At 52.0% G+C, this 18,597-nt stretch overlaps 1 protein-coding gene across 3 annotated transcripts in view; it reads right to left on the bottom strand.

Annotated features, from left to right (window-relative positions):
- LOC144506674 (homeobox protein PKNOX1-like) overlaps positions 1-18,597 on the bottom strand; it is a 211,792-nt gene that overhangs the window by 169,276 nt on the left and 23,919 nt on the right. For all 3 annotated transcript variants that reach the window (XR_013499933.1, XM_078233097.1, XM_078233099.1), the window contains exon 2: positions 17,183-17,286. Coding sequence is in view for 2 of the 3 variants with exons in the window: in XM_078233097.1 (XP_078089223.1) it covers positions 17,183-17,230 (48 nt within the window). In the remaining variant the exon portion in view is untranslated. The remainder of the gene's footprint in view (positions 1-17,182; positions 17,287-18,597) is intronic.

The raw sequence follows: 18,597 nt of genomic DNA, 5'->3' as shown, positions 1-18,597 counted from the left end.
TCCCAAGTGCGGCCGCACCAGAGTTTGGTACAGCTGCAACATGACCTCCTGGCTCCGAAACTCAATCCCTCTACCAGTAAAAGCTAACACTCCGTACGTCTTCTTAACAACTCTATCAACCTGGGTGCCAACTTTCGGGTATCTATGCACATGGACACCGAGATCTCTCTGTTCATCCACACTACCAAGTATCTTACCATCAGCCCAGTACACCACCGAATTCAAGTTGCCCTCCAAATCACATACCATCCTGACTTTGAACGGTATCATTATCAATGTTAACCCAGCTCCCTCACACTGTCACTCAGTAACCCCTCTCCCCCAGTAACCTGTGTTACTGACTGTATCTGCACTGATGTTAACCCAGCTCCCTCACACTGTCACTCAGTAACCCCTCTCCCCCCAGCACCCTATGTTACTGACTGTATCTGTCCTGATGTTAACCCAGCTCCCTCACACTGTCACTCAGTAACCCCTCTCCCCCAGCACCCTGTGTTACTGACTGTATCTGTACTGATGTTAACCCAGCTCCCTCACACTGTCACTCAGTAACCCCTCTCCCCCAGCACCCTGTGTTACTGACTGTATCTGTCCTGATGTTAACCCAGCTCCCTCACACTGTCACTCAGTAACCCCTCTCCCCCCAGCACCCTGTGTTACTGACTGTATCTGTACTGATGTTAACCCAGCTCCCTCACACTGTCACTCAGTAACCCCTCTCCCCCCAGCACACTGTGTTACTGACTGTATCTGTACTGATGTTAGTCCAGCTCCCTCTCACTGTCACTCAGTAACCCCTCTCCCCCCAGCACCCTGTGTTACTGACTGTATCTGTACTGATGTTAGTCCAGCTCCCTCTCACTGTCACTCAGTAACCCCTCTCCCCCCAGCACCCTGTGTTACTGACTGTATCTGTACTGATGTTAGTCCAGCTCCCTCTCACTGTCACTCAGTAACCCCTCTCCCCCCAGCACCCTGTGTTACTGACTGTATCTGTACTGATGTTAATCCAGCTCCCTCACACTGTCACTCAGTAACCCCTCTCCCCCCAGCACCCTGTGTTACTGACTGTATCTGTACTGATGTTAGTCCAGCTCCCTCTCACTGTCACTCAGTAACCCCTCTCCCCCCAGCACCCTGTGTTACTGACTGTATCTGTACTGATGTTAATCCAGCTCCCTCACACTGTCACTCAGTAACCCCTCTCCCCCCAGCACCCTGTGTTACTGACTGTATCTGTACTGATGTTAGTCCAGCTCCCTCTCACTGTCACTCAGTAACCCCTCTCCCCCCAGCACCCTGTGTTACTGACTGTATCTGTACTGATGTTAATCCAGCTCCCTCACACTGTCACTCAGTAACCCCTCTCCCCCCAGCACCCTGTGTTACTGACTGTATCTGTACTGATGTTAGTCCAGCTCCCTCTCACTGTCACTCAGTAACCCCTCTCCCCCCAGCACCCTGTGTTACTGACTGTATCTGTACTGATGTTAATCCAGCTCCCTCACACTGTCACTCAGTAACCCCTCTCCCCCCAGCACCCTGTGTTACTGACTGTATCTGTACTGATGTTAGTCCAGCTCCCTCTCACTGTCACTCAGTAACCCCTCTCCCCCCAGCACCCTGTGTTACTGACTGTATCTGTACAGATGTTAGTCCAGCTCCCTCTCACTGTCACTCAGTAACCCCTCTCCCCCCAGCACCCTGTGTTACTGACTGTATCTGTACTGATGTTAATCCAGCTCCCTCTCACTGTCACTCAGTAACCCCTCTCCCCCAGCGCCCTGTGTTACTGACTGTATCTGTACTGATGTTAGTCCAGCTCCCTCTCACTGTCACTCAGTAACCCCTCTCCCCCCAGCACCCTGTGTTACTGACTGTATCTGTACTGATGTTAATCCAGCTCCCTCACACTGTCACTCAGTAACCCCTCTCCCCCCAGCACCCTGTGTTACTGACTGTATCTGTACTGATGTTAGTCCAGCTCCCTCTCACTGTCACTCAGTAACCCCTCTCCCCCCAGCACCCTGTGTTACTGACTGTATCTGTACTGATGTTAGTCCAGCTCCCTCTCACTGTCACTCAGTAACCCCTCTCCCCCCAGCACCCTGTGTTACTGACTGTATCTGTACTGATGTTAATCCAGCTCCCTCACACTGTCACTCAGTAACCCCTCTCCCCCCAGCACCCTGTGTTACTGACTGTATCTGTACTGATGTTAGTCCAGCTCCCTCTCACTGTCACTCAGTAACCCCTCTCCCCCCAGCACCCTGTGTTACTGACTGTATCTGTACTGATGTTAATCCAGCTCCCTCACACTGTCACTCAGTAACCCCTCTCCCCCCAGCACCCTGTGTTACTGACTGTATCTGTACTGATGTTAGTCCAGCTCCCTCTCACTGTCACTCAGTAACCCCTCTCCCCCCAGCACCCTGTGTTACTGACTGTATCTGTACTGATGTTAGTCCAGCTCCCTCTCACTGTCACTCAGTAACCCCTCTCCCCCCAGCACCCTGTGTTACTAACTGTATCTGTACTGATGTTAATCCAGCTCCCTCTCACTGTCACTCAGTAACCCCTCTCCCCCAGCGCCCTGTGTTACTGACTGTATCTGTACTGATGTTAGTCCAGCTCCCTCTCACTGTCACTCAGTAACCCCTCTCCCCCCAGCACCCTGTGTTACTGACTGTATCTGTACTGATGTTAATCCAGCTCCCTCACACTGTCACTCAGTAACCCCTCTCCCCCCAGCACCCTGTGTTACTGACTGTATCTGTACTGATGTTAATCCAGCTCCCTCTCACTGTCACTCAGTAACCCCTCTCCCCCAGCACCCTGTGTTACTGACTGTATCTGTACTGATGTTAATCCAGCTCCCTCACACTGTCACTCAGTAACCCCTCTCCCCCAGCACCCTGTGTTACTGACTGTATCTGTACTGATGTTAATCCAGCTCCCTCACACTATCACTCAGTAACTCCATTCCCCCAGCACCCTGTGTTACTGACTGTATCTGTACTGATGTTAATCCAGCTCCCTCACACTATCACTCAGTAACTCCATTCCCCCAGCACCCTGTGTTACTGACTGTATCTGTACTGATGTTAATCCAGCTCCCTCACACTGTCACTCAGTAACCCCTCTTCCCCCCAGCACCCTGTGTTACTGACTGTATCTGTACTGATGTTAATCCAGCTCCCTCACACTGTCACTCAGTAACCCCTCTCCCCCCAGCACCCTGTGTTACTGACTGTATCTGTACTGATGTTAACCCAGCTCCCTCACACTGTCACTCAGTAACCCGTCTCCCCCAGCACCCTGTGTTACTGACTGTATCTGTACTGATGTTAGTCCAGCTCCCTCACACTGTCACTCAGTAACCCCTCTCCCCCCAGCGCCCTGTGTTACTGACTGTATCTGTACTGATGTTAGTCCAGCTCCCTCTCACTGTCACTCAGTAACCCCTCTCCCCCCAGCGCCCTGTGTTACTGACTGTATCTGTACTGATGTTAGTCCAGCTCCCTCTCACTGTCACTCAGTAACCCCTCTCCCCCAGCGCCCTGTGTTACTGACTGTATCTGTCCTGATGTTAACCCAGCTCCCTCACACTGTCACTCAGTAACCCCTCTCCCCCCAGCGCCCTGTGTTACTGACTGTATCTGTACTGATGTTAACCCAGCTCCCTCACACTGTCACTCAGTAACCCCTCTCCCCCAGCACCCTGTGTTACTGACTGTATCTGTCCTGATGTTAGTCCAGCTCCCTCACACTGTCACTCAGTAACCCCTCTCCCCCCAGCACCCTGTGTTACTGACTGTATCTGTACTGATGTTAGTCCAGCTCCCTCACACTGTCACTCAGTAACCCCTCTCCCCCAGCACCCTGTGTTACTGACTGCATCTGTACTGATGTTAGTCCAGCTCCCTCTCACAGTCACTCAGTAACCCCACTCCCCCCAGCACCCTGTGTTACTGACTGTATCTGTACTGATGTTAGTCCAGCTCCCTCTCACAGTCACTCAGTAACCCCTCTCCCCCAGCACCCTGTGTTACTGACTGTATCTGTACTGATGTTAGTCCAGCTCCCTCACACAGTCACTCAGTAACCCCTCTCCCCCAGCGCCCTGTGTTACTGACTGTATCTGTACTGATGTTAATCCAGCTCCCTCACACTGTCACTCAGTAACCCCTCTCCCCCCAGCGCCCTGTGTTACTGACTGTATCTGTACTGATGTTAGTCCAGCTCCCTCTCACTGTCACTCAGTAACCCCTCTCCCCCAGCACCCTGTGTTACTGACTGTATCTGTACTGATGTTAGTCCAGCTCCCTCTCACTGTCACTCAGTAACCCCTCTCCCCCAGCTCCCTGTGTTACTGACTGTATCTGTACTGATGTTAGTCCAGCTCCCTCTCACTGTCACTCAGAAACCCCTCTCCCCCCAGCACCCTGTGTTACTGACTGTATCTGTACTGATGTTAATCCAGCTCCCTCACACTGTCACTCAGTAACCCCTCTCCCCCCAGCGCCCTGTGTTACTGACTGTATCTGTACTGATGTTAGTCCAGCTCCCTCTCACTGTCACTCAGTAACCCCTCTCCCCCCAGCACCCTGTGTTACTGACTGTATCTGTACTGATGTTAGTCCAGCTCCCTCACACTGTCACTCAGTAACCCCTCTCCCCCAGCGCCCTGTGTTACTGACTGTATCTGTACTGATGTTAGTCCAGCTCCCTCACACTGTCACTCAGTAACCCCTCTCCCCCCAGCACCCTGTGTTACTGACTGTATCTGTACTGATGTTAGTCCAGCTCCCTCACACTGTCACTCAGTAACCCCTCTCCCCCCAGCGCCCTGTGTTACTGACTGTATCTGTACTGATGTTAGTCCAGCTCCCTCTCACTGTCACTCAGTAACCCCTCTCCCCCCAGCGCCCTGTGTTACTGACTGTATCTGTACTGATGTTAGTCCAGCTCCCTCACACTGTCACTCAGTAACCCCTCTCCCCCCAGCGCCCTGTGTTACTGACTGTATCTGTACTGATGTTAGTCCAGCTCCCTCTCACTGTCACTCAGTAACCCCTCTCCCCCAGCGCCCTGTGTTACTGACTGTATCTGTACTGATGTTAACCCAGCTCCCTCACACTGTCACTCAGTAACCCCTCTCCCCCCAGCGCCCTGTGTTACTGACTGTATCTGTACTGATGTTAACCCAGCTCCCTCACACTGTCACTCAGTAACCCCTCTCCCCCCAGCACCCTGTGTTACTGACTGTATCTGTACTGATGTTAGTCCAGCTCCCTCACACTGTCACTCAGTAACCCCTCGCCCCCCAGCACACTGTGTTACTGACTGTATCTGTACTGATGTTAACCCAGCTCCCTCACACTGTCACTCAGTAACCCCTCTCCCCCAGCACCCTGTGTTACTGACTGTATCTGTACTGATGTTAGTCCAGCTCCCTCACACTGTCACTCAGTAACCCCTCTCCCCCCAGCACCGTGTTACTGACTGTATCTGTACTGATGTTAACCCAGCTCCCTCACACTGTCACTCAGTACCCCCTCTCCCCCCAGCACCCTGTGTTACTGACTGTATCTGTACTGATGTTAGTCCAGCTCCCTCTCACTGTCACTCAGTAACCCCTCTCCCCCCAGCACCCTGTGTTACTGACTGTATCTGTACTGATGTTAGTCCAGCTCCCTCTCACTGTCACTCAGTAACCCCTCTCCCCCCAGCACCCTGTGTTACTGACTGTATCTGTACTGATGTTAGTCCAGCTCCCTCTCACTGTCACTCAGTAACCCCTCTCCCCCAGCACCCTGTGTTACTGACTGTATCTGTACTGATGTTAGTCCAGCTCCCTCTCACTGTCACTCAGTAACCCCTCTCCCCCCAGCGCCCTGTGTTACTGACTGTATCTGTACTGATGTTAATCCAGCTCCCTCACACTGTCACTCAGTAACCCCTCTCCCCCAGCACCCTGTGTTACTGACTGTATCTGTACTGATGTTAGTCCAGCTCCCTCACACTGTCACTCAGTAACCCCTCTCCCCCCAGCGCCCTGTGTTACTGACTGTATCTGTACTGATGTTAGTCCAGCTCCCTCTCACTGTCACTCAGTAACCCCTCTCCCCCAGCGCCCTGTGTTACTGACTGTATCTGTACTGATGTTAACCCAGCTCCCTCACACTGTCACTCAGTAACCCCTCTCCCCCCAGCGCCCTGTGTTACTGACTGTATCTGTACTGATGTTAATCCAGCTCCCTCACACTGTCACTCAGTAACCCCTCTCCCCCAGCACCCTGTGTTACTGACTGTATCTGTCCTGATGTTAGTCCAGCTCCCTCACACTGTCACTCAGTAACCCCTCTCCCCCCAGCACCCTGTGTTACTGACTGTATCTGTCCTGATGTTAATTCAGCTCCCTCACACTGTCACTCAGTAACCCCTCTCCCCCCAGCACCCTGTGTTACTGACTGTATCTGTCCTGATGTTAATCCAGCTCCCTCGCACTGTCACTCAGTAACCCCTCTCCCCAGCACCCTGTGTTACTGACTGTATCTGTACTGATGTTAGTCCAGCTCCCACACACTGTCACTCAGTAACCCCTCTCCCTCAGCACCCTGTGTTACTGACTGTATCTGTCCTGATGTTAGTCCAGCTCCCTCACACTGTCACTCAGTAACCCCTCTCCCCCCAGCACCCTGTGTTACTGACTGTATCTGTCCTGATGTTAGTCCAGCTCCCTCTCACAGTCACTCAGTAACCCCTCTCCCCCAGCGCCCTGTGTTACTGACTGTATCTGTACTGATGTTAATCCAGCTCCCTCACACTGTCACTCAGTAACCCCTCTCCCCCAGCACCCTGTGTTACTGACTGTATCTGTCCTGATGTTAATCCAGCTCCCTCACACTGTCACTCAGTAACCCCTCTCCCCCCAGCACCCTGTGTTACTGACTGTATCTGTACTGATGTTAATCCAGCTCCCTCACACTGTCACTCAGTAACCCCTCTCCCCCCAGCACCCTGTGTTACTGACTGTATCTGTACTGATGTTAGTCCAGCTCCCTCTCACTGTCACTCAGTAACCCCTCTCCCCCCAGCGCCCTGTGTTACTGACTGTATCTGTACTGATGTTAGTCCAGCTCCCTCTCACTGTCACTCAGTAACCCCTCTCCCCCAGCGCCCTGTGTTACTGACTGTATCTGTACTGATGTTAACCCAGCTCCCTCACACTGTCACTCAGTAACCCCTCTCCCCCCAGCGCCCTGTGTTACTGACTGTATCTGTACTGATGTTAACCCAGCTCCCTCACACTGTCACTCAGTAACCCCTCTCCCCCAGCACCCTGTGTTACTGACTGTATCTGTCCTGATGTTAGTCCAGCTCCCTCACACTGTCACTCAGTAACCCCTCTCCCCCCAGCACCCTGTGTTACTGACTGTATCTGTACTGATGTTAGTCCAGCTCCCTCACACTGTCACTCAGTAACCCCTCTCCCCCAGCACCCTGTGTTACTGACTGTATCTGTACTGATGTTAGTCCAGCTCCCTCTCACTGTCACTCAGTAACCCCTCTCCCCCAGCACCCTGTGTTACTGACTGTATCTGTACTGATGTTAGTCCAGCTCCCTCTCACTGTCACTCAGTAACCCCTCTCCCCCCAGCGCCCTGTGTTACTGACTGTATCTGTACTGATGTTAGTCCAGCTCCCTCTCACTGTCACTCAGTAACCCCTCTCCCCCCAGCGCCCTGTGTTACTGACTGTATCTGTACTGATGTTAATCCAGCTCCCTCACACTGTCACTCAGTAACCCCTCTCCCCCAGCACCCTGTGTTACTGACTGTATCTGTACTGATGTTAGTCCAGCTCCCTCACACTGTCACTCAGTAACCCCTCTCCCCCCAGCGCCCTGTGTTACTGACTGTATCTGTACTGATGTTAGTCCAGCTCCCTCTCACTGTCACTCAGTAACCCCTCTCCCCCAGCGCCCTGTGTTACTGACTGTATCTGTACTGATGTTAACCCAGCTCCCTCACACTGTCACTCAGTAACCCCTCTCCCCCCAGCGCCCTGTGTTACTGACTGTATCTGTACTGATGTTAATCCAGCTCCCTCACACTGTCACTCAGTAACCCCTCTCCCCCAGCACCCTGTGTTACTGACTGTATCTGTCCTGATGTTAGTCCAGCTCCCTCACACTGTCACTCAGTAACCCCTCTCCCCCCAGCACCCTGTGTTACTGACTGTATCTGTCCTGATGTTAATTCAGCTCCCTCACACTGTCACTCAGTAACCCCTCTCCCCCCAGCACCCTGTGTTACTGACTGTATCTGTCCTGATGTTAATCCAGCTCCCTCGCACTGTCACTCAGTAACCCCTCTCCCCAGCACCCTGTGTTACTGACTGTATCTGTACTGATGTTAGTCCAGCTCCCACACACTGTCACTCAGTAACCCCTCTCCCTCAGCACCCTGTGTTACTGACTGTATCTGTCCTGATGTTAGTCCAGCTCCCTCACACTGTCACTCAGTAACCCCTCTCCCCCCAGCACCCTGTGTTACTGACTGTATCTGTCCTGATGTTAGTCCAGCTCCCTCTCACAGTCACTCAGTAACCCCTCTCCCCCAGCGCCCTGTGTTACTGACTGTATCTGTACTGATGTTAATCCAGCTCCCTCACACTGTCACTCAGTAACCCCTCTCCCCCAGCACCCTGTGTTACTGACTGTATCTGTCCTGATGTTAATCCAGCTCCCTCACACTGTCACTCAGTAACCCCTCTCCCCCCAGCACCCTGTGTTACTGACTGTATCTGTACTGATGTTAATCCAGCTCCCTCACACTGTCACTCAGTAACCCCTCTCCCCCCAGCACCCTGTGTTACTGACTGTATCTGTACTGATGTTAGTCCAGCTCCCTCTCACTGTCACTCAGTAACCCCTCTCCCCCCAGCGCCCTGTGTTACTGACTGTATCTGTACTGATGTTAGTCCAGCTCCCTCTCACTGTCACTCAGTAACCCCTCTCCCCCAGCGCCCTGTGTTACTGACTGTATCTGTACTGATGTTAACCCAGCTCCCTCACACTGTCACTCAGTAACCCCTCTCCCCCCAGCGCCCTGTGTTACTGACTGTATCTGTACTGATGTTAACCCAGCTCCCTCACACTGTCACTCAGTAACCCCTCTCCCCCAGCACCCTGTGTTACTGACTGTATCTGTCCTGATGTTAGTCCAGCTCCCTCACACTGTCACTCAGTAACCCCTCTCCCCCCAGCACCCTGTGTTACTGACTGTATCTGTACTGATGTTAGTCCAGCTCCCTCACACTGTCACTCAGTAACCCCTCTCCCCCAGCACCCTGTGTTACTGACTGTATCTGTACTGATGTTAGTCCAGCTCCCTCTCACTGTCACTCAGTAACCCCTCTCCCCCAGCACCCTGTGTTACTGACTGTATCTGTACTGATGTTAGTCCAGCTCCCTCTCACTGTCACTCAGTAACCCCTCTCCCCCCAGCGCCCTGTGTTACTGACTGTATCTGTACTGATGTTAATCCAGCTCCCTCACACTGTCACTCAGTAACCCCTCTCCCCCAGCACCCTGTGTTACTGACTGTATCTGTACTGATGTTAGTCCAGCTCCCTCACACTGTCACTCAGTAACCCCTCTCCCCCAGCACCCTGTGTTACTGACTGTATCTGTACTGATGTTAGTCCAGCTCCCTCACACTGTCACTCAGTAACCCCTCTCCCCCCAGCGCCCTGTGTTACTGACTGTATCTGTACTGATGTTAGTCCAGCTCCCTCTCACTGTCACTCAGTATCCCCTCTCCCCCAGCGCCCTGTGTTACTGACTGTATCTGTACTGATGTTAACCCAGCTCCCTCACACTGTCACTCAGTAACCCCTCTCCCCCCAGCGCCCTGTGTTACTGACTGTATCTGTACTGATGTTAATCCAGCTCCCTCACACTGTCACTCAGTAACCCCTCTCCCCCAGCACCCTGTGTTACTGACTGTATCTGTCCTGATGTTAGTCCAGCTCCCTCACACTGTCACTCAGTAACCCCTCTCCCCCCAGCACCCTGTGTTACTGACTGTATCTGTCCTGATGTTAATTCAGCTCCCTCACACTGTCACTCAGTAACCCCTCTCCCCCCAGCACCCTGTGTTACTGACTGTATCTGTCCTGATGTTAATCCAGCTCCCTCTCACAGTCACTCAGTAACCCCTCTCCCCCAGCGCCCTGTGTTACTGACTGTATCTGTACTGATGTTAATCCAGCTCCCTCACACTGTCACTCAGTAACCCCTCTCCCCCAGCACCCTGTGTTACTGACTGTATCTGTCCTGATGTTAATCCAGCTCCCTCACACTGTCACTCAGTAACCCCTCTCCCCCCAGCACCCTGTGTTACTGACTGTATCTGTACTGATGTTAATCCAGCTCCCTCACACTGTCACTCAGTAACCCCTCTCCCCCCAGCACCCTGTGTTACTGACTGTATCTGTACTGATGTTAGTCCAGCTCCCTCTCACTGTCACTCAGTAACCCCTCTCCCCCCAGCGCCCTGTGTTACTGACTGTATCTGTACTGATGTTAGTCCAGCTCCCTCTCACTGTCACTCAGTAACCCCTCTCCCCCAGCGCCCTGTGTTACTGACTGTATCTGTACTGATGTTAACCCAGCTCCCTCACACTGTCACTCAGTAACCCCTCTCCCCCCAGCGCCCTGTGTTACTGACTGTATCTGTACTGATGTTAACCCAGCTCCCTCACACTGTCACTCAGTAACCCCTCTCCCCCAGCACCCTGTGTTACTGACTGTATCTGTCCTGATGTTAGTCCAGCTCCCTCACACTGTCACTCAGTAACCCCTCTCCCCCCAGCACCCTGTGTTACTGACTGTATCTGTACTGATGTTAGTCCAGCTCCCTCACACTGTCACTCAGTAACCCCTCTCCCCCAGCACCCTGTGTTACTGACTGTATCTGTACTGATGTTAGTCCAGCTCCCTCTCACAGTCACTCAGTAACCCCACTCCCCCCAGCACCCTGTGTTACTGACTGTATCTGTACTGATGTTAGTCCAGCTCCCTCTCACAGTCACTCAGTAACCCCTCTCCCCCAGCACCCTGTGTTACTGACTGTATCTGTACTGATGTTAGTCCAGCTCCCTCACACAGTCACTCAGTAACCCCTCTCCCCCAGCGCCCTGTGTTACTGACTGTATCTGTACTGATGTTAATCCAGCTCCCTCACACTGTCACTCAGTAACCCCTCTCCCCCCAGCACCCTGTGTTACTGACTGTATCTGTACTGATGTTAGTCCAGCTCCCTCTCACTGTCACTCAGTAACCCCTCTCCCCCAGCACCCTGTGTTACTGACTGTATCTGTACTGATGTTAGTCCAGCTCCCTCTCACTGTCACTCAGTAACCCCTCTCCCCCAGCTCCCTGTGTTACTGACTGTATCTCTACTGATGTTAGTCCAGCTCCCTCTCACTGTCACTCAGTAACCCCTCTCCCCCCAGCACCCTGTGTTACTGACTGTATCTGTACTGATGTTAATCCAGCTCCCTCACACTGTCACTCAGTAACCCCTCTCCCCCCAGCGCCCTGTGTTACTGACTGTATCTGTACTGATGTTAGTCCAGCTCCCTCTCACTGTCACTCAGTAACCCCTCTCCCCCCAGCACCCTGTGTTACTGACTGTATCTGTACTGATGTTAGTCCAGCTCCCTCACACTGTCACTCAGTAACCCCTCTCCCCCCAGCACCCTGTGTTACTGACTGTATCTGTACTGATGTTAGTCCAGCTCCCTCACACTGTCACTCAGTAACCCCTCTCCCCCCAGCGCCCTGTGTTACTGACTGTATCTGTACTGATGTTAGTCCAGCTCCCTCTCACTGTCACTCAGTAACCCCTCTCCCCCCAGCGCCCTGTGTTACTGACTGTATCTGTACTGATGTTAGTCCAGCTCCCTCACACTGTCACTCAGTAACCCCTCTCCCCCCAGCGCCCTGTGTTACTGACTGTATCTGTACTGATGTTAGTCCAGCTCCCTCTCACTGTCACTCAGTAACCCCTCTCCCCCAGCGCCCTGTGTTACTGACTGTATCTGTACTGATGTTAACCCAGCTCCCTCACACTGTCACTCAGTAACCCCTCTCCCCCCAGCGCCCTGTGTTACTGACTGTATCTGTACTGATGTTAACCCAGCTCCCTCACACTGTCACTCAGTAACCCCTCTCCCTCAGCACCCTGTGTTACTGACTGTATCTGTCCTGATGTTAGTCCAGCTCCCTCACACTGTCACTCAGTAACCCCTCTCCCCCCAGCACCCTGTGTTACTGACTGTATCTGTACTGATGTTAGTCCAGCCCACTCACACTGTCACTCAGTAACCCCTCTCCCCCCAGCACACTGTGTTACTGACTGTATCTGTACTGATGTTAACCCAGCTCCCTCACACTGTCACTCAGTAACCCCTCTCCCCCAGCACCCTGTGTTACTGACTGTATCTGTACTGATGTTAGTCCAGCTCCCTCACACTGTCACTCAGTAACCCCTCTCCCCCCAGCACCGTGTTACTGACTGTATCTGTACTGATGTTAACCCAGCTCCCTCACACTGTCACTCAGTACCCCCTCTCCCCCCAGCACCCTGTGTTACTGACTGTATCTGTACTGATGTTAGTCCAGCTCCCTCTCACTGTCACTCAGTAACCCCTCTCCCCCCAGCACCCTGTGTTACTGACTGTATCTGTACTGATGTTAGTCCAGCTCCCTCTCACTGTCACTCAGTAACCCCTCTCCCCCCAGCACCCTGTGTTACTGACTGTATCTGTACTGATGTTAGTCCAGCTCCCTCTCACTGTCACTCAGTCACCCCTCTCCCCCAGCACCCTGTGTTACTGACTGTATCTGTACTGATGTTAGTCCAGCTCCCTCTCACTGTCACTCAGTAACCCCTCTCCCCCCAGCGCCCTGTGTTACTGACTGTATCTGTACTGATGTTAATCCAGCTCCCTCACACTGTCACTCAGTAACCCCTCTCCCCCAGCACCCTGTGTTACTGACTGTATCTGTACTGATGTTAGTCCAGCTCCCTCACACTGTCACTCAGTAACCCCTCTCCCCCAGCACCCTGTGTTACTGACTGTATCTGTACTGATGTTAGTCCAGCTCCCTCACACTGTCACTCAGTAACCCCTCTCCCCCCAGCGCCCTGTGTTACTGACTGTATCTGTACTGATGTTAGTCCAGCTCCCTCTCACTGTCACTCAGTAACCCCTCTCCCCCAGCGCCCTGTGTTACTGACTGTATCTGTACTGATGTTAACCCAGCTCCCTCACACTGTCACTCAGTAACCCCTCTCCCCCCAGCGCCCTGTGTTACTGACTGTATCTGTACTGATGTTAATCCAGCTCCCTCACACTGTCACTCAGTAACCCCTCTCCCCCAGCACCCTGTGTTACTGACTGTATCTGTCCTGATGTTAGTCCAGCTCCCTCACACTGTCACTCAGTAACCCCTCTCCCCCCAGCACCCTGTGTTACTGACTGTATCTGTCCTGATGTTAATCCAGCTCCCTCACACTGTCACTCAGTAACCCCTCTCCCCCCAGCACCCTGTGTTACTGACTGTATCTGTCCTGATGTTAATCCAGCTCCCTCACACTGTCACTCAGTAACCCCTCTCCCCCAGCACCCTGTGTTACTGACTGTATCTGTACTGATGTTAGTCCAGCTCCCACACACTGTCACTCAGTAACCCCTCTCCCTCAGCACCCTGTGTTACTGACTGTATCTGTCCTGATGTTAGTCCAGCTCCCTCACACTGTCACTCAGTAACCCCTCTCCCCCCAGCACCCTGTGTTACTGACTGTATCTGTACTGATGTTAGTCCAGCTCCCTCTCAGTCACTCAGTAACCCCTCTCCCCCAGCGCCCTGTGTTACTGACTGTATCTGTACTGATGTTAATCCAGCTCCCTCACACTGTCACTCAGTAACCCCTCTCCCCCAGCACCCTGTGTTACTGACTGTATCTGTCCTGATGTTAATCCAGCTCCCTCACACTGTCACTCAGTAACCCCTCTCCCCCCAGCACCCTGTGTTACTGACTGTATCTGTACTGATGTTAATCCAGCTCCCTCACACTGTCACTCAGTAACCCCTCTCCCCCCAGCACCCTGTGTTACTGACTGTATCTGTACTGATGTTAGTCCAGCTCCCTCACACTGTCACTCAGTAACCCCTCTCCCCCCAGCACCCTGTGTTACTGACTGTATCTGTACTGATGTTAGTCCAGCTCCCTCACACTGTCACTCAGTAACCCCTCTCCCCCAGCACCCTGTGTTACTGACTGTATCTGTACTGATGTTAGTCCAGCTCCCTCACACTGTCACTCAGTAACCCCTCGCCCCCCAGCACCCTGTGTTACTGACTGTATCTGTACTGATGTTAGTCCAGCTCCCTCACACTGTCACTCAGTAACCCCTCTCCCCCCAGCACCCTGTGTTACTGACTGTATCTGTACTGATGTTAGTCCAGCTCCCTCTCACTGTCACTCAGTAACCCCTCTCCCCCAGCGCCCTGTGTTACTGACTGTATCTGTACTGATGTTAACCCAGCTCCCTCACACTGTCACTCAGTAACCCCTCTCCCCCCAGCGCCCTGTGTTACTGACTGTATCTGTACTGATGTTAACCCAGCTCCCTCACACTGTCACTCAGTAACCCCTCTCCCTCAGCACCCTGTGTTACTGACTGTATCTGTCCTGATGTTAGTCCAGCTCCCTCACACTGTCACTCAGTAACCCCTCTCCCCCCAGCACCCTGTGTTACTGACTGTATCTGTACTGATGTTAGTCCAGCTCCCTCACACTGTCACTCAGTAACCCCTCTCCCCCCAGCACACTGTGTTACTGACTGTATCTGTACTGATGTTAACCCAGCTCCCTCACACTGTCACTCAGTAACCCCTCTCCCCCAGCACCCTGTGTTACTGACTGTATCTGTACTGATGTTAGTCCAGCTCCCTCACACTGTCACTCAGTAACCCCTCTCCCCCCAGCACCGTGTTACTGACTGTATCTGTACTGATGTTAACCCAGCTCCCTCACACTGTCACTCAGTACCCCCTCTCCCCCCAGCACCCTGTGTTACTGACTGTATCTGTACTGATGTTAGTCCAGCTCCCTCTCACTGTCACTCAGTAACCCCTCTCCCCCCAGCACCCTGTGTTACTGACTGTATCTGTACTGATGTTAGTCCAGCTCCCTCTCACTGTCACTCAGTAACCCCTCTCCCCCCAGCACCCTGTGTTACTGACTGTATCTGTACTGATGTTAGTCCAGCTCCCTCTCACTGTCACTCAGTAACCCCTCTCCCCCAGCACCCTGTGTTACTGACTGTATCTGTACTGATGTTAGTCCAGCTCCCTCTCACTGTCACTCAGTAACCCCTCTCCCCCCAGCGCCCTGTGTTACTGACTGTATCTGTACTGATGTTAATCCAGCTCCCTCACACTGTCACTCAGTAACCCCTCTCCCCCAGCACCCTGTGTTACTGACTGTATCTGTACTGATGTTAGTCCAGCTCCCTCACACTGTCACTCAGTAACCCCTCTCCCCCAGCACCCTGTGTTACTGACTGTATCTGTACTGATGTTAGTCCAGCTCCCTCACACTGTCACTCAGTAACCCCTCTCCCCCCAGCGCCCTGTGTTACTGACTGTATCTGTACTGATGTTAGTCCAGCTCCCTCTCACTGTCACTCAGTAACCCCTCTCCCCCAGCGCCCTGTGTTACTGACTGTATCTGTACTGATGTTAACCCAGCTCCCTCACACTGTCACTCAGTAACCCCTCTCCCCCCAGCGCCCTGTGTTACTGACTGTATCTGTACTGATGTTAATCCAGCTCCCTCACACTGTCACTCAGTAACCCCTCTCCCCCAGCACCCTGTGTTACTGACTGTATCTGTCCTGATGTTAGTCCAGCTCCCTCACACTGTCACTCAGTCACCCCTCTCCCCCCAGCACCCTGTGTTACTGACTGTATCTGTCCTGATGTTAATCCAGCTCCCTCACACTGTCACTCAGTAACCCCTCTCCCCCCAGCACCCTGTGTTACTGACTGTATCTGTCCTGATGTTAATCCAGCTCCCTCACACTGTCACTCAGTAACCCCTCTCCCCCAGCACCCTGTGTTACTGACTGTATCTGTACTGATGTTAGTCCAGCTCCCACACACTGTCACTCAGTAACCCCTCTCCCTCAGCACCCTGTGTTACTGACTGTATCTGTCCTGATGTTAGTCCAGCTCCCTCACACTGTCACTCAGTAACCCCTCTCCCCCCAGCACCCTGTGTTACTGACTGTATCTGTACTGATGTTAGTCCAGCTCCCTCTCACAGTCACTCAGTAACCCCTCTCCCCCAGCGCCCTGTGTTACTGACTGTATCTGTACTGATGTTAATCCAGCTCCCTCACACTGTCACTCAGTAACCCCTCTCCCCCAGCACCCTGTGTTACTGACTGTATCTGTCCTGATGTTAATCCAGCTCCCTCACACTGTCACTCAGTAACCCCTCTCCCCCCAGCACCCTGTGTTACTGACTGTATCTGTACTGATGTTAATCCAGCTCCCTCACACTGTCACTCAGTAACCCCTCTCCCCCCAGCACCCTGTGTTACTGACTGTATCTGTACTGATGTTAGTCCAGCTCCCTCACACTGTCACTCAGTAACCCCTCTCCCCCCAGCACACTGTGTTACTGACTGTATCTGTACTGATGTTAGTCCAGCTCCCTCACACTGTCACTCAGTAACCCCTCTCCCCCCAGCACACTGTGTTACTGACTGTATCTGTACTGATGTTAGTCCAGCTCCCTCACACTGTCACTCAGTAACCCCTCTCCCCCAGCACCCTGTGTTACTGACTGTATCTGTACTGATGTTAGTCCAGCTCCCTCTCACAGTCACTCCCATCACAGCGCCACTGATTGCTGTACCCTGCTCCCTCGCATAGTTGTACTCAGCAATTCCTCTCACCTTGTTTCGGTTGTTGAGAAAGTACTAGTAGAAGCTGAGAGCCTCGGTTACATCGTCTTATTCCAAAGTATAATATATTATATACAGTATATACACCAAAGGTGGAAAAGGTATTACATTGCAGCTGTCTTACCGGCTGCTCCGGGTAGGAATCGAGGGTAATTGGCTGCGTTGCCATCATGGTTCTAAAGGAAGCCGGAGCAATGTTTGCATCATGAAGGAAGGAAGATGGCGACCCTGAAATTACAGAAAGTTAAGAGAGTGATTTTAGAAACAGTTCATACTTTTTTGCTTTTTTCCTTTAATTTTCCATGACAACCAGTATATTCTGACAAAGGGCACAGAGGCAGAATTCTGTCTTTGCCCACATTCCACAAACCACATTCTCATCCATTCTGTAGCCCCATGAACCATTGTTCAAAAGCATTAAACCAGCACATTTGGTACCCCTACAAAAATACTCTAAGCACTGCAAGAGCAAATACATTCCCGAATGGAATGGTACTCGGTGGGAAGTGGGGTAGTGAGAGAGGGCTCAGAAATGCACAATGCCATTACTAACTTACAAAAATAACAGTGTAGAGGCACAATTTAGAAAGGAGGTGACACAAAGGTTAGAGCCAAGGTCAAAGTTGTAATCCCCTGTCACACACAGATTTATTGTAGGAACAATTTATTTTTGAGGAGCTTGATTGAAGTACTTAAAGAATCATTTCTTAAACAGCTTGCAATGAAACCCCCAGAGAGGAGCAAATAATGGATTTAATTCTAATTAATGAGGCTGGATTAAATAGTTAGACTGAATTATAGGAGCATTTGGGGGGGTTATTTATGGTTGCATTACTAACTTTTATAATTAAAATTAGCACAGAACAGATTATAAAACTAATTGCGTGCAAATTATAAAAACAAACTGTGTGCAGTTCTGGTCACCCTATTACAGAAAGGATATTATTAAACTAGAAAGAGTGCAGAAAAGATTTACTCGGATGCTTCCGGGACTTGATGGTTTGAGTTATAAGGAGAGGCTGGATAGACAGGGGACTTTTTTCTCTGGAGCGTAGGAGGCTGAGGGGTGATCTTAGAGGTTTATAAAATAATGAGGGGCACAGATCAGCTAGATAGTCAATATCTTTTCCCAAAGGTAGGGGAGTCTAAAACTAGAGGGCATAGGTTTAAGGTGAGAGGGGAGAGATACAAAAGTGTCCAAAAAACAAAGAACAATACAGCACAGGAACAGGCCCTTCGGCCCTCCAAGCCCGCACCGCTCCCTGGTCCAAACTAGACCATTCTTTTGTATCCCTCCATTCCCACTCCGTTCATGTGGCTATCTAGATAAGTCTTAAACGTTCCCAGTGTGTCCACCTCCACCACCTTGCCCGGCAGTGCATTCCAGGCCCCCACCACCCTCTGTGTAAAATATGTCCTTCTGATATCTGTGTTAAACCTCCCCCCCTTCACCTTGAACCTATGACCCCTCGTGAACGTCACCACCGACCTGGGAAAAAGCTTCCCACCGTTCACCCTATCTATGCCTTTCATAATTTT

This window comes from Mustelus asterias, chromosome 17 (genome assembly GCF_964213995.1).
Source record: "Mustelus asterias chromosome 17, sMusAst1.hap1.1, whole genome shotgun sequence".
NCBI lineage: Eukaryota > Metazoa > Chordata > Chondrichthyes > Carcharhiniformes > Triakidae > Mustelus > Mustelus asterias.
This window is presented reverse-complemented; position numbering and strand designations above follow the sequence as displayed.